We start from the raw sequence: 22,404 nt of genomic DNA on the forward strand, positions 1-22,404 counted from the left end.
ATTCCAATTCCAAAGAAAGGCAGTGCCAAAGAATGTTCAAACTATCGCACCATTGCACTCATTTCTCATGCTAGTAAAGTTATGCTTAAAATCCTACAAGCTAGACTTCAGCAGTATGTGGATCGAGAACTACCAGAAGTGCAGGCAGGATTTCGAAGAGGCAGAGGAACTAGAGATCAAATTGCCAACATACGCTGGATCATGGAGAAAGCTAGAGAGTTCCAGAAAAACATCTACTTCTGCTTCATTGACTATGCTAAAGCCTTTGATTGTGTGGATCATAACAAACTGTGGCAAGTCCTTAAAGAGATGGGCATACCAGACCATCTTATTTGTCTCTTGAGAAACCTATATGCGGGCCAAGAAGCAACAGTGAGAACTGGACACGGAACCACTGATTGGTTCAAAATTGGGAAAGGAGTCCGGCAAGGCTGTATACTGTCGCCTTGCCTATTTAACTTATATGCAGAGCACATCATGAGAAAGGCAGGGCTAGATGAATCAAAAGTTGGAATTAAGATTGCTGGAAGAAATATCAACAACCTAAGATATGCAGATGATACCACTCTAATGGCAGAAAGTGAAGAGGAACTAAAGAGCCTCTTGTTGCGAGTGAAGAAGGAGAGTGCAAAACTTGGGTTGAAACTAAACATTAAGAAAACCAAGATCATGGCATCCGGACCTCTCAATTCCTGGCAAATAGATGGGGAAGAAATGGAGGTAGTGACAGATTTTATTTTCCTGGGCTCCAAGATCACTGCAGATGGGGACTGTAGCCAAGAAATTAAAAGACGCTTGCTCCAGGGGAGGAAAGCCATGGCAAATCTAGACAGCACACTAAAAAGCAGAGACATCACACTGTCAACAAAAGTGTGTATAGTCTTCCCAGTTGCAATGTATGGCAGTGAAAGTTGGACCATAAGAAAGGCTGAGCGCCAAAGAATTGAGGCCTTTGAACTATGGTGCTGGAGAAGACTCCTGCGAGTCCCTTGGACTGCAAGGCAATCAAACCAGTCAGTCCTAGAGGAGATCAACCCTGACTGCTCTTTAGAAGGCCAGATCCTGAAGTTGAAACTCAAATACTTTGGCCCCCTAATGAGAAGGAAGGACTCACTGGAGAAGAGCCTAATGCTGGGAAAGATCGAGGGCAATAGAAGAAGGGGACGACAGAGAATGAGGTGGCTGGATGGAGTTACTGAAGCAGTGGGTGTGAGCTTAAATGGACTCCAGAAGATGGTAGAGGACAGGAAAGCCTGGAGGAACGTTGTCCATAGGGTCGCGATGGGTCGGACACGACTTCGCAACTAACAACAACAACAACAACCAGCTGAACTCCGGATGGCCCCCGACCTTCTCTCCTTCCGGCGTGATCTAAAAACTTATCTATTCGAACAAGCCGGCCTGGCCTGATGGGTTTGGGTTTTAACATTATTTTAACTAACCTACTACATTGGGCACAATCATTTAACTTTAAATCTTGTATCCTGTATTCTTATTATTGCCCTGTACACCACCCTGAGTCCTTCGGGAGAAGGGCAGTATATAAATCAAATAAATAAATAAAATCTATCCAAAAAGGATTGATTTGTAGAGGCCTGGATTAACAAGGACTACAAGTCCTGAGGACAGGTTGATAACTCTGAAAGCCCAAACACCAGCTGCTACTATGGAACAATAGTGAAGGATTGCTATGGTCCATATTTGTGAACTTCTTTAAAGCATCTGCTTGGGTAGTGTGAAACAGAATTAGGCCTGTTGACCTAATTAGCAGGATCTTATATTCAAGGCTGAAAACTATAGTAACAAAATGTACTGCACAGAAAGTTATGAGAAAATTTGCGCACTGCAAGCAATGACACTTAAAAAATTGTGATCTTATCTTGACTCAAGAAAAGGAAGCTGTTTTCTACATTCATTAAATGCTAAGGTAAGATGCAAAATTGCAGGCAACACTTTCAAATTTGCAATCATTCTTGATGATGAAAGATATACATAAAGAGGTTAATTCCATGTGCACTTTTGAATGCATTAACTAAAACACAGGCATGATGCCCCGCAACAGACAATTTGCATATAGTAAATATTAAAACAAATGGGCAATTTCTCCAAATACAATGGGTATTGTCTAAGCACCCTGTAAGTATATAAACATCCCTAAAGGATCTTAAAAAGACTTTTCCATATAGACTGGGACTATAACTAGTAACAATTCTCCATGGCTGGCTGGGGAATTTGGGTAGTTTCAGTCCCAATATACCTGGAGGTACTAGGTGGAGAACGCTATTCTAGGTGTATCAGTCCCTAGGTTGTAGGCAGTTTGCTTAACACTTATAGAGACAGCCCCAAGCAGACAAGACCTGATAATGTTAATTTGAAGAGAATGACAAGTATCATTCCTGTAGTTGATGCAATGATATATAATTGTGGCAGTAAGGTATTCCATGTGACATGGTGTTTTTTTCCTGTCTTACTTATCCTACTTAATGAAACGTGATAGTGCACATGCAATGGTTGTAAGTCTTGTGAGAGACTGCCTTTCTAGTCAGTTAGATCTCGTGATTATTGCGCAGTTCTAATTGTATTACAAAGGATGTTATGTGCATAGTTACCTGATTTTCTACCATCCTCCCTAAGCTGTATCCCTAACTGGGCCCAACATTTGGTAGCCTCAATAATCTGGGTAAGCCAGAAGAACCAACAAGCTGTTGGCAACAGACAGCCTATTCCTATAGTGAAGCTGGTACCTTTATGCACTAAAAGGGGAACAGATAGGTCTGCTTGGCTGGCAAGGGAACCCAGTTTGGCAGAAAAACGGGTTGCCTTCAGATTCCCTTTGAGCAGTAGTAGGGAATAAACAACATTAAGCTGACCCAAGACTGACATTTCCAAACAAACTGCATAACTATCAAAAGTGCGCACACATCCTTTCCACACCTCCTCATTTGTGCTGCTAATTGCTGCATCTTGGTAACAATGGCAGAGTTAGCAGTATGATATCTACATCGGTGATAACATTTTGACAATCAGGGAAGTAGGCAAATATAATTTTGTTACCAATCTCTGTTCCTGCCAGAAAGAAGGTCATTAACCAGTCAAGCTATGGAATTCTGCAACGTATATCCTCAAGGATTTAATTTATGCCTCTTTCTCATTTTTCCCCATAGCAAAAGCTACTTAAAAAAGAAGAATTCAGAACTGCAACAATATGAGGAGTTGACCATGTTGATCAAGTAATGAATCAATCATAGATTGGTCCATTTTAGAATGTATTATCTGATTGGAGTTGAAATTGCCCACAGACTTTCTTTTGTACTTGATACCGTTCACCACTGCCACCCAAAGTCAGGTTAGTTTCAAAAATATCATTTTGTAAGTCCCTCAAAACCCGAGTATGTCACCAGGCCTGGGGATCCCAGGAAATTGGAGACATTCTTAGATAGTTTCATTGTGACAGATCTTTTTACTCTCTATGTATGGTTTATATATTTTAAATATTTGATAGTTCTTCATTTTTATATTGCATAATGGTTGTATTTTTATATACTGCTGTAATTAATGTGATTAATAAATGAATAAACAAATAAATGATACCTGACTGTATATCTATACATGAACACACAGAGACACAAAATTCCTACATTTGTCTTATGCTGAAGAAAATATCACGTTCAGATGATGAATGTGAAAGAAATAAACTAATTTGGGGGCCTTATTTGTTTGTGCAGGAATTTGTTATAAAAAAGCTATGCCAAACTAACCTAATTTCTTTTTTTGACAGAGTTAATGGCTTAATAGAGTGCACTGAGGTAAATTAGTTACCATGTACACAATATCAGAATATCCATAATAAAATGATTATCATGTCCTGCTGATGTTGCCAGATTCAGTCACTTAAAATAAAGCCTTTTGGTTCTATTAATAATTGTGAGATTCTGTATTATTGATTATTATGTTAAAGAAATTTATTTTTCTGTCTTTTCCTTAGCCAAAAAGGAAAAGAGAAAGTAAATTTCTCCTTTCATTCTTTCTACCTTACCTTTTATTAATGATTTCCCAAACCCTGAAGTGAAATTTTGATTTTGTTTTCTTTTAATTTGCTAATTTCCCCAAGTACATGGCTTTCCCACAGAAATAAGGATTCCTGCTTTCACCCCTCCTCTTTTTCTCTTTAACCACCTTTTTTTTATTCAGAAGGTATCCAGATCTATCATCTCCTTCAAACCAGTAGGAAAGAAGTAACTCCTTTTTCTCATGAACTCAATCTCTGTAAAACTGAAATACGTTTGAGAAATACATTTATAACATATATTTGCTACTTTGTGGAATGACTGCAACTATCTTTTTAATTGTTTACTTTTATTGCCATTATTCAGGACCTACTTAAATTCTTAGCTTGAGAACTGACTTGGGAAGATTCATTTTACATTAGATGAAATGCTCCTAAATTATCTTTTCAGCACATGATAACTTCTTACGACAAATCAGCTGGCACTGTCAAGAATTTCCTGGGCAATTAAAGCAATTATTTCCATCGTAAGAATAACAAAAGAATTGAGCTGTTATTAAAATAAATTACTCATATTATATACGTCTCTCTCTTTCTCTCATTATAAGTACTGCATGCACATGCTTTTTGCATGGTGATAAGTTAGCATTTTATAAATAATTAAGTAATTTTATGGTTATTTGTGTAATCTAAATTGGAGCATAAAATTGACTGGGAAAAGAACTTTGCAATAAACTTCTTTCCTTTATGAAGTGAATCAAGAGATTAATTAATCATTCATATTAAAACACAAAAATGATTTCAATTATGTAATAAATCATAGGTAATTAACAGAAGGTGCTGATGGTTTTCTTCCCCAGAAAAATAAAACAAACTATATTTAACTGCATAAAGCTCCAACATAAATTACCAAATTTTTAATAAAATGATCCTTATCAGGTTAATATATAACCATTCAAGAAATTATGTTAGATTGAAAACTGTTTATTAAAATTAGTGTTATTGATTTTTCCAAAATACCCACAGGCAAATAAATATTTAAAAATGAATGAATTCTATTCCATATTTTAGTGCTTTCTTATTGTATAAAGATTTGCTAATACAGCATCTGTAAGAAAAGATGCCTAAGAAATCACACTTAAGGGACAACATGGGTGTGTGTGTGTGTGTATGTTTGTGTGTACACATATACATACAGAAGATAGAATGTCAAAATCCATTTTACAAAGCCTAATAATTTAATTAATTTATGCCTTAATGTATTCTTTTGGACTGTTCTTATTCCAGGATATCATCTTCCACTGATGGAAGAAGTTACCGCAGTTGTTGTTTAAATTTTTCCTCTATATACAAAAGAGATCCAAAAATAATTAATGTTGAGCCCTCCCTTATTTTTTTAATATTAATGGCAGTATACTGCTACTCCCACAATATAGAATGTTTTCTTCATTCTTTAAAACCATCTTTCCGAGAAATGTTATATAAATGTCTGAAATAAACAGCAAAGAATTCATTTAATCTTAAGATCAAAACATCATTTTCCTGCATTTCATAAAGAAGGCCATAAAACCAGGCGAGAACAAACCTTACCTGGTTTACCATCTAAAAACACTGCAAGCAGTTGCGTTAGAGCTCACCTGGAGAGTTCTGAGGAGAGGACACAGGGGACCCACGTGGTGACTGACAATAACTGGGATGAAGTAAGGCATGTGGTGGTACATATGACATAATTTCCTCTTCAAATAAACTAGGCAGAAAGTAAGCGAAAATAAAGCTGATATGCAAATTGATTTAAATATGCCACATGTCATATTTTCTAGGAATATTATATATTCCTATATACACCAAGCAACACCATGTTGATTTCTTTGAAAGACTGCACATTTGCATCTGAAAATGTCAAAAGCTACAAGCAGTGCTTTTTTTGTAAAAGAAAAAGGTGCCGGAACTCACACATGTCATACAACCCACCTTGCCTACCCTACAAGGTTCCATCCAAAAAAGGTGCCGGAACTCCGTTCTGAGCTTTCTATGAGAAAAAAAGCCCTGTCTACAAGTAAAAAAAATAACAGGTTTAAGTGTACCTTCCCTGTTCTAAGTGTTTCCACTGGAAATATCTTTATTTGTTCTAAAGTGCTATCAGGTTACCACAGTCTACATCTATATGCATTCATGCTTTGCCGCTTAGGCCACACACGCAAAGAATACCAGAAATATGTAATACCAATAGCTAATTCTGCTTTTTCTGCATAATTGTAAAATAAGCTGCAATGTGGCAGGTCCTCTCATTGTTTTTTAGGTAAACATAAAGATATTCTTTAGATATACCTTTTTACCTAGGCTTTTTTAGAATGTATTTCAAGATTTAGTTTTAATGTTTTATAATTTTAAAGGTTTGTAGAATTTTATGTTACATTTACACACTGATAAGCCATTTGCAGCTGTTCAAATGAGCAGCATATGCACTCCTTAGGAAGTAAATAAAATTACATTATTCCGTTTTTTTAAAACATGGAACCCACAAGCTATGTTTTATGCATCTTTCCTCTTCTGTGCATGTAGCTTTCAGCCCAGGAAATGTCTTCCATATGTCTTCTTAGCGGGAAGGTGCGGGAAAAATAATCCAGTCCTAAAAAGCAAGGCTCTCTCTTACCGTACTTTGCGTGTAGCACAATTTCCCCCCTCTTTTGCTAAGTAAGGCACTGCTCCTTTGATTGCTTACTGTAAATATTTTCCAATGGAACTGAACATTCCAATGCAACTGTTTCTATCTTGCAAGATTTTCCAAATGCTTCAGTTGCATTTCTAATGTGAAATGTGGCATTCAGACTTTGTTGCTCCGATGCTAAATTGCCCTGCTTTGAATGGAAGGCCATTCTCATTCACGGAAAGTCTTTGATCCAGCTGAGGCATCTGTTGGGAGAAAACTATTTTGTCCACTTCTCCCCAAGAATGCCCTGAACTGGAGCTGTAATCCTGCGGTAGCTATTTCAAAACACTTTGGAGTAGACTAGAGAACATAAGGCTGCAGAAAAGAAAGGAAACAGTGAAAACCGCCAAACTGCTTTCCTCAGCTACTGGAAATGTGTCATGAATGGAGTTCTCACAGGTTCCCAGATTGTCACTTTGTTTAATGCTAATAAAAACAATGGGCTATTATGACAGAACGTAAACAAAAGATTTTGAGAGGCATTGCCTTCTTTCCATGAGACAAACTGTTTTACAATTTAGCTTGAAGGCAATATTTAATGAAGTAGTGGAGAATGTATTTTCTTCATTTGCAAATACGTGTAGAAATAAAGAAACACTGCACAGGTCCGAAAGGAATTGATTTTTTTTTTAAAAAAAACATCCATTGTAATATATTTTTAAAGATGAGAAGCACATTGAGTGGTCTATCAAATCAGTCCTGGTTTATCTTGATGATATTCATAAGCCTTCAAGAGAGTATCTTAAAATAATACAATTAATGCTTCTGACATAATTATCCTTCAGAGCCATAAAAATGACAGGTCCGTTGAGGAATGTATTTCCTGACAGACGAATATTCCCAGAATTGCTATAAAAGGAGTAACTTTCAAAACAAAACAAATGTCTTGTTTGAAATGAACACAGTAAAAACTCCCAAAGAACAGTATTATGCAAGAGTTTGAATACAAGCAACACACTGTGTGCAGTGGCATGAAATTTCTGCAAGTGCACCCCCACAATATATCAGAGGCAACATTACTCAGTGGGTGGGTTTTCATGGCAGAGTAAGTCTAAGCTCGTGAGAGTTATGAATGAGCAAGTGTGCTCAGATATGCTCCAGCTTGGCTCCAATTAATATGCAAGGCAGAAAAGCTCAAAGCAACATCTCTGCATCACCCCTCTCCCTTTTGAAAAACACAAATGATAACAATATGTTGCAAGTTAAGACACACAGAGAAGAGCTACAGGGCAGAAAAACATGTAGATCGGCAATGTAATACTCCAGTTTTTAATACTGTATACTACGCAGAGTGAGGGAAGGATGGGTGGGGGGAGGCTCCAGTAAAGTGTCATTCTGAGAAAAATGCATGAACTATGGAAGTGATACTAACATCTTAGGGGATTGGGTATAAAGTCTATCTGAGCCTTCTGATGTACAAATATAGAAATGCTCTTTAAAAACACACACCACAAAAATCCCATAATTATGCATAAGAGGAAAAACTGGCATTAGATAAAATGGACCAATGACAATGGTCAGAGTGTAAAAATTGCTAAAGTAAATATATTAGAGACACTGCAATAAGTATCCGTTACCTTAATAACATAACAAGATCTGCATCACTGGATAACCGCACTAGCCCTGGTGTTCCTTCAGTCCGAATAAACTGAATCTTCTCCCTGTTTGCATCAAGCACCATGTATATCAAGGCAGTAAATAAAACCCCTGGGACATATCAAACAGGCCTCTAAATTATTTTAGGCACATTATTATTCATTATACCATGCTCTCAAAATAGAAGAATTCTTCAGCGAGTTCCCCTCTATTAATACTTTCTAAATACTGTTATTTTTTGTTTGCCTAACTTCTCTACTCAAAACTGCTTCAAGTACCTTATCAATGAAAATAAGTAATTGAAGGTAATCTTAAATATTTCCCGAATGAATTCCAAGGAGTAGTACAAGCTCTAGAGAAAAACATTGTTGTTCTAAAAGTGAAACATTAAAAATAAATACATGGATTCTCCTCATCCTATCAACGTAAAAAGAATCCCATTAGTTTCCTAAACAGGGTATGAAGTAAAAGACACAAAGATATATCCTGCAAAATCATAGTAGTCATTGAGGTTTCTGTGTCTAGCAAATACTGTGTTTCCCCGAATACCGTGTTTTTGCCTCCAAAAGAAGCAGTAGGTCTTATTTTGGGGGGAATGTCGTATTTTTTTTCAGACACATGCCTCGCCTTGCACTGGCAACACCAAAAGCCCCATCCAGCAGAAGTCCATGTGGCCACCAGCCCACTTCTGCAGCTGCTTGTGACCACTCAGAGGCCGCATGACCCACTGTGCCGTGCTGCTGCCACGAGGCAAGGCAGGTGGAGGATGGAATGGAGCTGCCCTAAGCGCCCCTTAGGTGCCCAAACACTTTTTGCCCAGAGGGAGACTGGAAGCTTCATTTGCTTGTAAATGGGGCACTTGGGAAAGAAGCGATTAGCCCCGTTCCCAAGCCTCCCATCTGCAAGCAGAGGAAGCTTCCAGTCTCTCTCATTTCTCCACCTATGGAGCATTTGGAAATGGAGTGCTCTGTTTCCAAATGCCCCATAGGTGCCCAAACATTTTTCACTCAGATGGAGATTAAAAGCTTTGTCTGCTTGCAAATGGGGCATTCCGTTCCCAAATGCCCCATTTGCAAGCAGACAAAACATCCAGTCTCCCTCTGGGCAAAAAGTGTGCGATGCGTCCAAATCGCTTGCCTTCCTCCCATCTCTGCCTCCGCACTCAGACTTACCTGCATTGTTCCAAGGGGCCAGTAAGCTGTGGCTGCTGCCAGATACCATTGGCCTTGTGAGTGCTTGCTGCCACTTGTGCTGGCCATGCCCACCCCCGGGCTTATTTTTGGTGTAGGGTTTACATTAGGCCCACCCCCAAAAATCAGGCTAGGGCTTATTTTCAGGATGGGTCTTATTTTCAGGGAAACATGGTAGCAGCAGTTTTCATCTATAAAAGTAACTATCTTCAGATGTATCCTTTTGAATGTTTTACCTAGTACAGTGGTGAACCTATGACACGTGTGCCAGAGGCTGCCGCAGAGCCTTCTCTGTGGGTACATGCACCGTCACCCTAGCCCCGCCTCCCCCTGTGGCCCCCTCCTCATCAGCAGCCCCCCCAGAGGAGAGTCGCCCCTGGGCATGGCCCACATGGAGCAGCGCAGCCAAGGACATGGCAGCCGGGCAGTGGGGACAAGACTCCACCCTTGCGCCCCGTCGCACGCAGATGATGCTGCGGGGCACAGGCGGAGGGCGTGGCCGCCATGGTGCTGCAGGGCCGCCTAGGCAATCTGCTGCAGCGGGCTGTGGAAGCAGTAAGTGGCTCTGGAGGTGGGTGGGGTGGGGGGCAGAGCGGGGGCAGGGCAGGGGGCGGGTTTTGGGCACTCAGTGTCTAAAAGGTTCGCCATCACTGACCTAGTCCAAGAGCTGTGGCAGTTCTTTAAGTAAAGAAAATACAGATATAAACTCTATTAATCAGTTATAACAAACCAGCAGAGTGTGTGACATCTTAAAGAATAACAAATGTATGATTTCAAAACATTTATGGAGTAGAAAAGAATTCCTGGTGGACTTTAGTTAACAAATACATATTACATAAGTTTGTTAATTGTGGGAGCCCCACAGGATTTTTCATTACTTTTACGAATTCTTATTTTGTAATTCTTATTACGAAATCTGCACTGATTTTTTAAGGAGAATATGAACTTGTTATATTGTGCTTATGCCTTAAACTTACAACATCTCTGGTAAGAAAAAAAATGTCATTATTCTGGTCACCTGAGTGAATGATTTCTTGTGAGATCTGGCTGTCGCTCTTGGAGAATTTCAAAGATATTGGGTTGCCGCAGAAAAGCAACAATCTTGTCATTGTAAGCTGAAAATTCAATAAAGAGTACATGTTGAAAAACAATAGTCATTTTTCTTCAGGAAACATAGCTACAAGTTTTATCCTTTAGAAACTGATGTTTTTCCAGAAGAAGGGATCTTTATTAAGGATGAAAAGAGACATTCAAAATGTATATAGCAATTTATATGGTGCCTATCAACACATGTTAAGCTAGTGTGTTTTTTCTTGGGCTTGTACACCTGTTATGCTGCAGTGATACTGCAAACTACTGGAGATCCCAATTCTATTCTAGATGCCCTCTAGGTCTTCAAATTCTGGTCCTATGTCCTGTTTGGGGGAGCCACCACCCTTTATAAGGTACCTTATATGGCACCTATTTCTTTAACCCAGTATGAAAGAAGGAATAGTCCTTTCACAGCCTGTTCTGCCTTTCTGGTAATTAAAAAGTCCAATTAAAAAAACTAAAATAATTTTGACAATGTCATCAGCTGGCCAAGTAGCATAAAAGCAGGATTGCTATAACATTTAGCCCTCTTCCATCCCTTGGGAGATAATCTTACAGGAGCTAAAGAAAAAACAAACTCTATTATTAAAACAGAAGCAGACTTGTCCAGATCACAGTAATTTAAGAGCTTACAAATTAATTTTAAAAGAAAACAATGAACAAAATATAATACTTGAACATGGAATCCAGTATCTAGTTTGATAACAGGATTTACTTTAAAGATCTATAACAAGTACTTTTCCAGGTTTAGTTTGGTCATTTCTCACAAGAAAAACCTATAATCTTACTTGGGTATATTGTTCTCGTTAATTTTATCTGGAATATATTTTTCTATAATTTAAAAACCATTATTCGGTGTCCTACAAACTGGAATGACAGAAAACAGATTATGAGGGTTTTTTTGTGTGACAAAATTTAAGTACTTGTAGAGAGCCATTATATTCTTCATAATACCTATCTTCTAAACACTAAATATAAACAATTCCCTGAATTTGACTTACTGTATAGTATAATTAGCTCCCATTAGTTTCCAACTGTCTCATTATTTTCATTGCCTGCCTCTGAACCCACTTTAATTTGCCCAAGTCCAATCAATGCAGAATCAATTGGGTCTACATACTTATTTGATTTGGTTTCTTTTTCCTACAGTAAGTGAAGAATTTATATTTGACTTTCTTAAATTTTATTATATTTCAGCCATTTTGTTAATCCCATCAATATAATTCTGAAATTATTTATTTATTTATTTATTTATTTATTCATTCATTCATTCGGTTTATATACCGCCCTACTCCCAAAGGACTCAGGGCAGTTTACAAGGCAAAATTTAAAAACAATACAATATAAAATTAAAATAAAGTTAAATTAAGTCTAGCCCCAAAAAATTAAAATCACAATTTAAAAACATTAAAACCCCTCAGTCCAGACCAGATAGCTCAAAGAGCCGGGTTTTTAGGTCCCGGCAAAATGAACGAAGGTCGGGGGCAGTCCGGAGTTCCGTTGGCAGTTGATTCCATAGGGCAGGCACGTCCACAGAGAACACCCTCCCTCTGGGGATCGCCCGTCGGCAAACCTTGACCGGCAGTACCCTGAGGAGGCCCTCCCTGTGGGAGCGCACAGGACGATGGGAAATTGACGCTGGCAGCAGGTGCTCCTATCTTCTAGGTCCTAGGATAATAGTTATTCAAGTACGGATAGTCCTTGCTTAATGTCCCTCATTGGGATCAGTAACACTGTCATTAAGAAACCAAGTCATTTAGTGAAACATCACTTGAATATCCTGCTTAGTTATAGCAGTACAGTACTGGCAATCCCAGTTCTGGCAAATCACCTATGGTCTTTAAGCAAGACATCACATGATTACGGCTTGTGACCACCCGTTCTCTTCCCCTCATCGTTAAAGCCAGTAATAAAACTATTGTGAATTAGATTACAAATTCTAAAAGTTACTCTGAGGAAGAGGCACGGTCCTTGTTGCACAGCTGAATTTTTAACAGAGTAGCCTATTGCAAGCATGACCATATGTAACACTGAAGAAATGGGTAGCAACAGAAGTTTAAATCAGTGGTGACTGTCAAGAAACCAGTGCTGCTGAACAAACATCTAGCCTTTCCATCAGAATAATTAGCTGTGGGTGTCTTCCCACAATGTGACAGCTGCTGAACTTAAATGAATTAACTTCTGTACTTGAAAGCCATGAATCACAGGTCCTGAAGCCAATAGGTTTTGTCATGTGTAAGTAAGCATCAAATATATAAACAGTTGCCAAAGTAACTTGAAAACAAATTTGATAGTTAAATAAATGGTTACTGTACTGACTGTATGAAAAATAAAAAAAACCTATTTTTAGTTTTTTCTAATAAAACATATAAAATAACATATTTATAACGTTTCCATTATTAATGCAAAATTCTCTAATTTAGCAGTATGGCTAAATTAAAGTAATACTGAGAAATAAAGCATATATATCTGTTAACTAACACACCAAGCAAATATCAATTAGTATTTGTAATTTATTTGCATGCTTATGTTTTTTCCTGACCATTCATATTTTAAAACAAGGGACATCCTTTAAACTCATTGGAATGAAGAGGTAGATACAGAGCTTTGTGCAAACCAGGTTATCTATTCAGAAATATTCTGTTAGTGAAATCAGTTACCCATGGAGATGCTGAGTTCTCCCCCACCAGTTGTTGTCAAGGAAATTGGATAGCATTTGTTGGAGGTCAGCAGTTTGGCGGGTCAAATCCCGAGTGCCGCGTAACAGAGTGAGCGCCTGTTACTCGTCCCAGCTTCTGCCAACCTAGCAGTTCGAAAGCACGTAAAAATGCAAGTAGAAAAATAGGGACCACTACGGTGGGAAGGTAACAGCCTTCCGTGCGCCTTTGGCGTCTAGTCATGCCGGCCACATGACCATGGAGACGTCCTCGGACAAGCGCTGGCTCTTCGGCTTTGAAACAGAGATGAGCACCGGCCCCTAGAGTTGGAAACGACTAGCATGCTCATACGGGGGAACCTTTACCTTTTACCTTTACCTTTACTGCATTGAGAAGTGAACTGTACCCTTCTAGGATTCCTTGCAGCAGCCCCAATGCTCTAAAAATATGTGATTCATTGCTTCAGTGGGATGTGGTTTGGTTTGGTTTGCCTTTTTGTGCCTTCAGGTTATTGCTGACTCCAGGCAACTGCCTGGATTAGTCCATGCTGTCTTCTTAGCAAGGTTTTTCAGAAGTGGCTTGCCATTGCCTGCTTCCCAGGACTGAGAGAGAATGACTGGCTCAAGGTTAGCTAGCTGGTTTTATGCCTCAGGCAGAACTAGAACTCATAATCTTCCAGTTTCTAGCCTGCGGTGCTTTAACCACCACACCAATCTGGCTTTCCTTTTCAGTGGGTATTGTGGCATACAAATAATGATCAGATGCTGCTAGCATGGGACTGTTGTGATTCAGGGTCAGCCTGTGGGTTCAGCAGTTGGGTCGGATGACTCAGATGAGGGGGAGGAGGGGGGTGTTGAAGAACTTGCTGATGATGGCTTTGAGGCTCTGCAGAGCCCCCAGCCAGGCCCCTCCCACCTGGTGGAGACCCAGCTATGTGAGCCTGACAGCGTGGATGAAGATGACCCACAGCTGGCCCTGTTCAAGGACGCCCGACGCAGGAGGCAGTCAAGTAGGAGTAAACAGAGGAAGGCAATGGGGCTTCTCGGAAGGAGGGAGAGAGAAGCCACGCGCTGAACTCTTTATAAAGGACTTGTGTGGGGAGGGCTGGTTTGCTGAAAGCAACCGCTCAGATAGTGTTTCAAAGCTCTGGTATCTTGGTTCGTGTCTTGTTTGTTTTTGTAATAAATTTGGCAGACGTATTCCAGCCTCTTGCCGTCTGTAAAGGGGTTGCCTTTTCTGCAAGGCCGGTAGCAGGCTGGTACAGAACAGGGACAACTCGGAACAGAAATAAGAATCACTAGTAATAACTGCTTGCTAAATTATTGTCAAAAGCACTGACTTCTTTTCCTGTTCCCCTTTCTTCATAATATTGAAAAAAGGCACAATGCTATATGATATAATCGCAGTATGAACTTCCCTATTAACACAAGCAGAAACCAATGACGTAGTGTAGCGGTAGAGATACTCATGGCTCAGATATGTGAAGCCAGTGTCCTGCCTTGCTAAATATTACATGTAAGAGCAGAGTAGAAGATTTGCTTTCCTTTCAAGTTAGACACGATATACAGTGTCAGCCTCTGATAATTCGGGAGAAAAACGTTTTGCTAAAGTTTACTAAATCCATATTTGTATCAGTTTACACCTTAGATGCATTCCTGAATGTTCAGCTACAGGTTATGACCACAATTGAGCCCAAAATTTATATTGCTAAGCAAGATATTTGTTAAGTGAGTTTTCCTCATTTTACGACCTTTCTTGATACAGTTAAGTGAATCATTGCAGTTGTTAAGTTAGTCACATGGCTGTTAAGTGAAGCTGGCTTCCCCGTTGACTTTGCTTGTCAGAAAGTCGCAAAAGGTGATCACATGATCACAGGACACTGCAACCCTAATAAATGTGAGCCAGTTGCTAACTGTTTGGATTTTGATCACGTGACCATGAGGATACTATAACTGTTGTATGTAGGAAAAATAGTCATAACTCACTTTTTTCAGTGATGTTGTAACTTTGAATGGTTACTAAATGAACTGTTGTAACTTGAGGACTACCTGTAAATGGTTCAAAGGGGTTTAAAAAAAGCCTAAACTTTTTCATATTGATCCATCACCAATAATTCAATGTATTTGAAATAACCAGCAAAAAAAACACAACCATCCTGTTTTATCAAGGAACAGTATCCTGAATTGCTTACTTATGGTATTGATTAAAATACCTGATTAAAAAAAACAGGCTATTCACAAGTTTTTTTTATTGTGAAAAATAAGTATGTTTCATATCAGACTCTCATTTCATTTTTTTCTCCATGCATTAAAAAATAATTATGAAAGAAGTTTCCCCTTTCAGAAATCTCTTCTCCTTTGTATGGCTCCAAATTATCATCTTGATTAACCAAACCTCCATACCTTTGTATAAGAGCTTCTATACAGAACTTTAAAAATGGAAATGTTAGTTCTCTCATTTTAAAATGTCAGACTAATGGTTTGCGTTTGGATGTCCTGCAAAATGCTGAATATCTGGCAACTGGGAAGCGTATGGAATAGGATTTGTGTGGCAAACTAAGAAATAATAATGGGAAAAACAAGCCAATAAGATGCTTCAATTATGATCATCAGCAAGAGATTCCTAAGTTTCAGGTTTATTACAAGAATACCCTTTTTAGAGTTATTATTCCCATTATGACATTTGATACCTAGAGTTTCCCCCAGGCAAACATGGACCTGGAAATATTTCATCTGAAGTCTATAAAAACTTTTATTTAAGACTAGTTATGCATGTTAAAGTCCCGAGTTAAGATCATTCCTAAATCTGCTTTTAACATGAAATTAATAGGCAGCCCATTTGTAAGTTCGAGTTGTCTGTAAGTAAGAGATTCTTAGCCTGGGGACTGCCTGTATTTATATTTACTTATTGTTTTTTTAATGTTAGGAAGCATCTAAATGTTTTCCTTTTGAGCAACACAAGAGTGCTTGCAGAAACAACCTTATGCTTTAACACAATGACATAAAAAGCAAAGACTGCATTTCAAGAGGCTCTACATGAAGACTTACCCACTGGCATCATGTCCTGGTACTGAGCCCTACTGACCGCACTGAACGTACTTGATGGCCTTGGCAAGACTGGAGGTCCTGAATGGCGTGAGTCTTCTCCCACCTGAAAAATAAAACCATACATATTTTAGTGTGCAGAAGAAGTCTTCTCACCATCCCGTTCATTTTATATACTATTCATTTGAGAATTTTTGCCCCGTCCTTCCTTGAAATGTTATAGAGCATAGAAACTTTTATCTGCTAAGCAAGGTGAAAGTTTGACAAACGAAAAGCTTTCTAGAAGAGAAACCACAACTTTTTCTCCTGTTTTTCACATGGGAAAAGCTGATAATACAGATTTTCATGTGAACTAGAAGGCACTGATTAAAATTCAAATAGTTTCAGACAAACAACCAGAGAAAAATTAATGTACAAATCACAAGAAATTAGGTAAATCTGCAGTCTAATATTTCTATTCTGAAGAACAACATGGCTTTTCCATGTTATAATGCTACTAATTATCACTGTCTTTTTATGTTCTTAACTGTATATGTATCTGTAAACCACCCATAGTTACCCTATGGTAAGATGGGCAGCCAATAAATTTTAAAAATAAAAAAAATAAAAATTATCTTATATTACCGATGAGTTCATTCAACGAATACGAATCAGGAAGTATATTTTAGATTTTCCAAAAGGTAGGCCTATGACGTAATGATCGCAAGAAGAAGAATTGCATTTTTAAATATATTATGTAAACTAAACCCTTATGAAATCCTAGCAATTGTAGGAATGTGTACAGGAGCTGAATGGGGAGATAAAGGTAAAGGAATCCCTGCGGATTTACTCCGCTAGTCATTGCTGAATATAGGACAGCGGTTTCCAACTTTTCCAGCTTTGCAGACCAGCGGAGGAGGAAGAGGGGAGGGTTCCACGTGAACGGTGGGCGAGGGCGCTCATGCAACTCTATTTGCGCAAGTTGTGGGCACACACGCCCACTCCTCGCATAAATGGAGTTGTGCATGGGCGTGCACGCTTGCCTACTGCTACCGCTGCCCGGTTCTCAACTACCCCCGGTAGTGGGTCTGAGCCAGGGCTTGGGGACCCCTGCTATAAGGGGAGGTGCTCATCTCTATTTCTAGGCTGTTGAGCCAGAAATTTCCTGTGGATAATATTTACATAATAAAGACATGCATATTAATAACAAAAGCAATTAGCATTATGTCTGAATTAACCCAACATTTCAGCTACAGTGCACAATTATTACACAAAAAACATAGTGGAAAGCCTGATTTTATATACTTTTATTTAACCCGAGACAGGAAGAAACAGCATATTAAATCAGCTGACAAATTTCAATAGCATTTCAGTCCTTGCCCCCACTGCGTCCTTTTCTAAAATTTATTTTCATCATTATTATCATCCAGGAATGGATCAATTCTACCTAAATTAAAATGAAATTGAGCAAATGTATACCTTCAATACTGCCACCCAAATGATTTTGTAATAAAATACCTAGAGCTAGTCATCTTGAGTAAACCCAAAGAAATGGAATTACATTTGTTCTACTAAGTTACATTATATCTATGTCAACATATCTGCACTCAGTATGAGTAAGCCTCAATCTAATCATATATTTTATTTACATTTCTCCAGGATGGAGAACATGTATAAATATTTGGGATCTAAAATAGGAATTGACTAATTCTGGATTCTCTCTTCTAGCATTAGTTTTATCAATATCAATTTTAAAACTTTTTCGGAAGTTGAGGGTTACTGCATTATTCTATTTGCCGAATCTCAGTGTGGCTGGTATGAAATCTCATATTTCATCCCTGAAAAATATGAGATAAAAGTAAGGAGATAAACTCATCACTGCCGTGTTTGAAGGTCTGGGGTGTTTTAATGAAACATCGCAATGTTTCATTGCAGGTAACACAGCTTATGAAAGGCATAAGGAATTGCCAATAGTTCATGAGTATAAATTTCACTAAATGTCGTGAAGGTTAAATGGTTAATGCAACAAAACTATGGGGACGCACATAGAAAGCCTAAGTGAATTATCTACGAACGTCACTTCCCTTTGCAGTAACAACCCCAAATTTCCCCTTGTTGAACACCAGCTTCACTTCTGCAATTTCCTGGCTCCAGTTAGTCGGTCTCTTTGCTGGAGGTTCCTCAGTTGTTTTTTTTTTCCCTCACTACTATTTGTTTTCTATGCTGACAGCACTCAGTTTTCTCTCAGCGTGAGAATCGCACACGCCACAATGTTTTGCCAAACAGATCGTATATAGCTATTAAACTATGCTTCTCTGAATTAGGTCAAATTCAAATTATTCCTGTTTTATAATTGACCCAAGAACTACTCTAAGTCCCCCCATTTTTCAGTGGAGACCTCTTTTTTCCTGGAAATGGAAAAGAACAGCTCCTTCTGAAGTTGATGCCAAGAAGCTGAAATTCAAGTACTGTTAACTCAAGTTCCTTGATTTCTATCAGTATTGCTGAAAAATAAGCCCAACTGTGGGCTTTGATTCCAAAAATTCTTATAAAGAAAGGAAAAACTTATGATTGAATGTAATGGTTAAGAGCAACACTGCAACACCAGCATCAAGCTCCCTTCGTCCAGTGCGCTCCCACAGGGAGGGTCTTCTCAGGGTGCCGCCGGTAAAAGATTGCCGGCGGATAATACCCAGGGGGAGGGCCTTCTCAGTGGGTGTGCCTGCCCTCTGGAACCAGCTGCCTGTGGAGCTTAGGACTGCCCCCGACCTCCGTTCATTCCGCCGGGACCTGAAGACCTGGCTCTTCGAGCTCTCTGGCCCAGGCTGAGAATTTTAATTTTAATTTTAATTGGGGTTTTATTTGTTCAGGGACGGATATAATTTTTTTAAATTGTTTTTAACTTTTGTATTTTTGTTTTTAATCACCCTGTAAACCGCCCTGAGTCCTTCGGGAAAGGGCGGTATATAAATGTAATAAAATAAAGAAATAAAGAAATAAACAGTTTCCAATTATGCAACAGATTTTCCTTCCATATCTGCACGTGAACGTCTCTTTATTTTTCATCCCCCTCAGCTGACTTTATTTCCATAAAACCTGTCTCAGTGCAACAGATTTCAGAGAATAAAGAAGCAGATGAATCAATTTCTTCAACTGCTGTTGATATATTGGCAAAATGGGGCATAAGAATATTTCATTAAAAGGAGGAGAAATAGTCACTGTCATTATACTTTGTTTGAAAGGGAAACACAATGCAAATATAATTAACTTATAGATTATTGCTGGCTTTTTATTTAATGTTGTGTTTCTACATACATTCCTCTTTAAACACAGCTATTGTTTTATGATTACGAGAAAGTCTTTGGCATTCTGATTTGTAATACATTAAGTGTGTGTGTGTGGGGGGGAACATTTGCATACCAACTTGACACATATGTTTACCCAGTAAATTCATATAATATGATCATATAAATCACCAAACTTAATTTGATGGAGATTTTATCTTTTATTTAAGATTATTTTGTCTTTTGATATTGCAAAGGAAAAACTCAGGCCAAATTTCTACGTATGCCTCTTTTCTACTATCACTTGTTTTACGGCAGTGCACCAAACAGCCTAATGCTTACATTGCTTTGAATATATTTGCAGGCAAAGGCCCCCTGGTGGTATAAAAGGAAAATGACAAATATTTTTTTTGTAACAAATAATTGCAAAGTTCAAACTCCTTTGCCAAGCTGGCACAACCTGAATTGAGCTGACTCAGGTCACAACCTGACACAACCTGCTATATACCCAGGAGCAATTGGAGCTCTTGTCTTCTTTATCTTCTACCGTATGCAATAGATAATAATTGCAATTCTGACGTCTGTGTACTTTGTTCTAGTACCAGGCTTAGAATAGTTCATCGCTTACACAGCTGATGTCTTGGAGTTAATCGAAAATTGCCCAAGAAGGAACTGGGAATGTTCAGAAGTCAAGACAATAAATAAAATACATTATCAGCATTTGGGATGGGTTGAATATACTTTGCCTCCAAAATTCTAGATGCAACTCGCAGTATCTCCATGAAAAACAAAGAGACAACCAATCAAGTAGAGATCAATCAGTATTGATGGCGTAATGCCTCCATAGGCTATCCCTCAGGTGTAATCATTCAGCTGATACTCTTACAGGTGTTTCTTTGTCTGACTGGCTTGCCACCATTGATGGTCAGCTTGAAAGATAGGGTAGCAAGGGGATATGTGAATACCAATTTAAAAATTGATCTAATAAATAAATAATATATTTTCTTTGAGAAACAGTGGTGTGTAATGGTTCATAACTTTAAATTAAATAGTGGAAAGCCCGGGTTGAAATCCCAGTTCATTCATAAACCGAACATTTTCTCATGTTCATAATCCATATTTTATCATGGCAAATTTAAAATTTTCCCTTATATGTTTACTGTAATAAGAGGGGATTCATTCTGTGAAAGGGTTGGGTAGGGGAATGAATGTATGTTTAAAACAATGGAAAATGCCAATAATGACAGACAGAAATCAATGATGAAAAATCTAATAAAACACTTGGGCCAATTCAAGCTTACCTCACCAGCACTGTGACTGCGCTGCCTTGTTAAATGCTGCCGGTGAACCAAAGCGCTAGTTGGTCTGCTGCTCTGCAAAGGAAGCCGTGGGTCAATGAACGTGGTGGTACGTGAATTGTGGTCAACAAAAAAAGCCTAGCAAAAGGAAAAAAAATAGCATTATTCACTACCCTTTGCTCACTGTGGTATTTTAGGCTGCATATCTTTCAGTGTAAGTTTCAGTTAGATCACTGAATGCAGACACAGGAAATCACTGGTCTAAGTTTTGAACCAAACTATGACACAAAGATTTTTGTTCTTAAAACATAATAAATATTGTATAGACAGCTAGTGCTCTAAAAAACAGAGATTCTCCTATCTGTTATTAGAGAAACTGAATAAGTAAATACATTCACTATATCAAGAAACTAGAGTTAAGAGAAGACCTAACATGTGAAGACAGGTGGGAGGGAGAGGGAGAGATAGAGAGAGGGATAAAGAAAGAGATTTTAAAAAAGCAATACATGTTGTAATGACAGGCTTCATTGTCAAGAATGATAAATGATAGGGTAGCTATATCCCATACTCACAGTGGTGCCCTACTAGGGCCCCGGCCCAACTTTTTTTTTAAAGGATTCATTTGACAACATAAACCAAAAGGAAGCTGAATTGATATAAAGCAGTGCATCATCTTCTAGTATCATATGATCTTAGAGAAATGACAAGAGCTTCTTGAGAAGCTAGTTTGCCTCCTAAAGCATGAGCATTTTGTAACCAACAAAGACCATGACCGCCATTTTGTGAGCCACGTAGTATTCTCAAAATTCCCAAAGGGTCCCTGCTCACAAACAAGTTTGTTACCCTTTTTTCCCCTCTTACTTTAAAAAAAACTATTAGAAAAATAGTTTATAATACAATGTTCTTATATTCTCATATTTTAATTCTTATACATGGTAAGATTACAACCATGAACAGACGAATACAAATACAAAGAACCCAATTAATTCCTACGGCATGTTTGATTATAGATTGATGACTGGTATAACTTAAAGTATTCCAACTCTACCAATTTCCTCTATTAATGGGCTCCAAAGGCAAATTTTAAAAATACCTTATCTCAGCGACCTTATCTAGAAAGTTTTTTCAAGACACTTAGCCAGTGGTGGGATTCAGCCGGTTCGCCCCACTTTGGCAGAACCGGTAGCTAATTTTTTGCTGCCCAGGTCCAGAATGGATTTCCGGAAGCAGCAACCACACAGAGAACTGGTTGTTCACATATTTGAATCCCACCACTGCACTTAGCCCTTCAGAAACCTGTCTTTCATGACTTATCCAATTGTTTATTAAAACCACCCAAGTTAGCCATCCCTTCGTCTTATATTGATTGTGAATTTGTTGGGTGACAGGTTTCCTCCCATATTGTACAATTCTTTCTATATTATCTACAGTGGTATTTAGAGGAGACAATTTTCCAATAATCTATCTAGTTTTCTATCTATCATCAGCTGTCAAAGAACTACTGATTCTTCTCCACTGTCTTTCCTCCAATCATTTCTACATCTTGAA

General features: G+C 38.4%; 1 protein-coding gene across 1 annotated transcript in view; it reads right to left on the bottom strand.

Annotated features, from left to right (window-relative positions):
• Positions 1-22,404, bottom strand: part of HECW2 (HECT, C2 and WW domain containing E3 ubiquitin protein ligase 2) — a gene marked incomplete at its 5' end in the record, with an annotated part of 121,296 nt that overhangs the window by 27,099 nt on the left and 71,793 nt on the right. The window contains 5 exons of the mRNA XM_083366498.1: positions 5,644-5,753; positions 8,294-8,377; positions 10,521-10,617; positions 16,299-16,401; positions 20,860-20,994. Coding sequence (XP_083222624.1) covers positions 5,644-5,753; positions 8,294-8,377; positions 10,521-10,617; positions 16,299-16,401; positions 20,860-20,994 — 529 coding nt within the window. The remainder of the gene's footprint in view (positions 1-5,643; positions 5,754-8,293; positions 8,378-10,520; positions 10,618-16,298; positions 16,402-20,859; positions 20,995-22,404) is intronic.

This window comes from Vipera ursinii, assembly GCF_947247035.1.
Source record: "Vipera ursinii genome assembly, chromosome: 1".
Lineage (NCBI taxonomy): Eukaryota > Metazoa > Chordata > Lepidosauria > Squamata > Viperidae > Vipera > Vipera ursinii.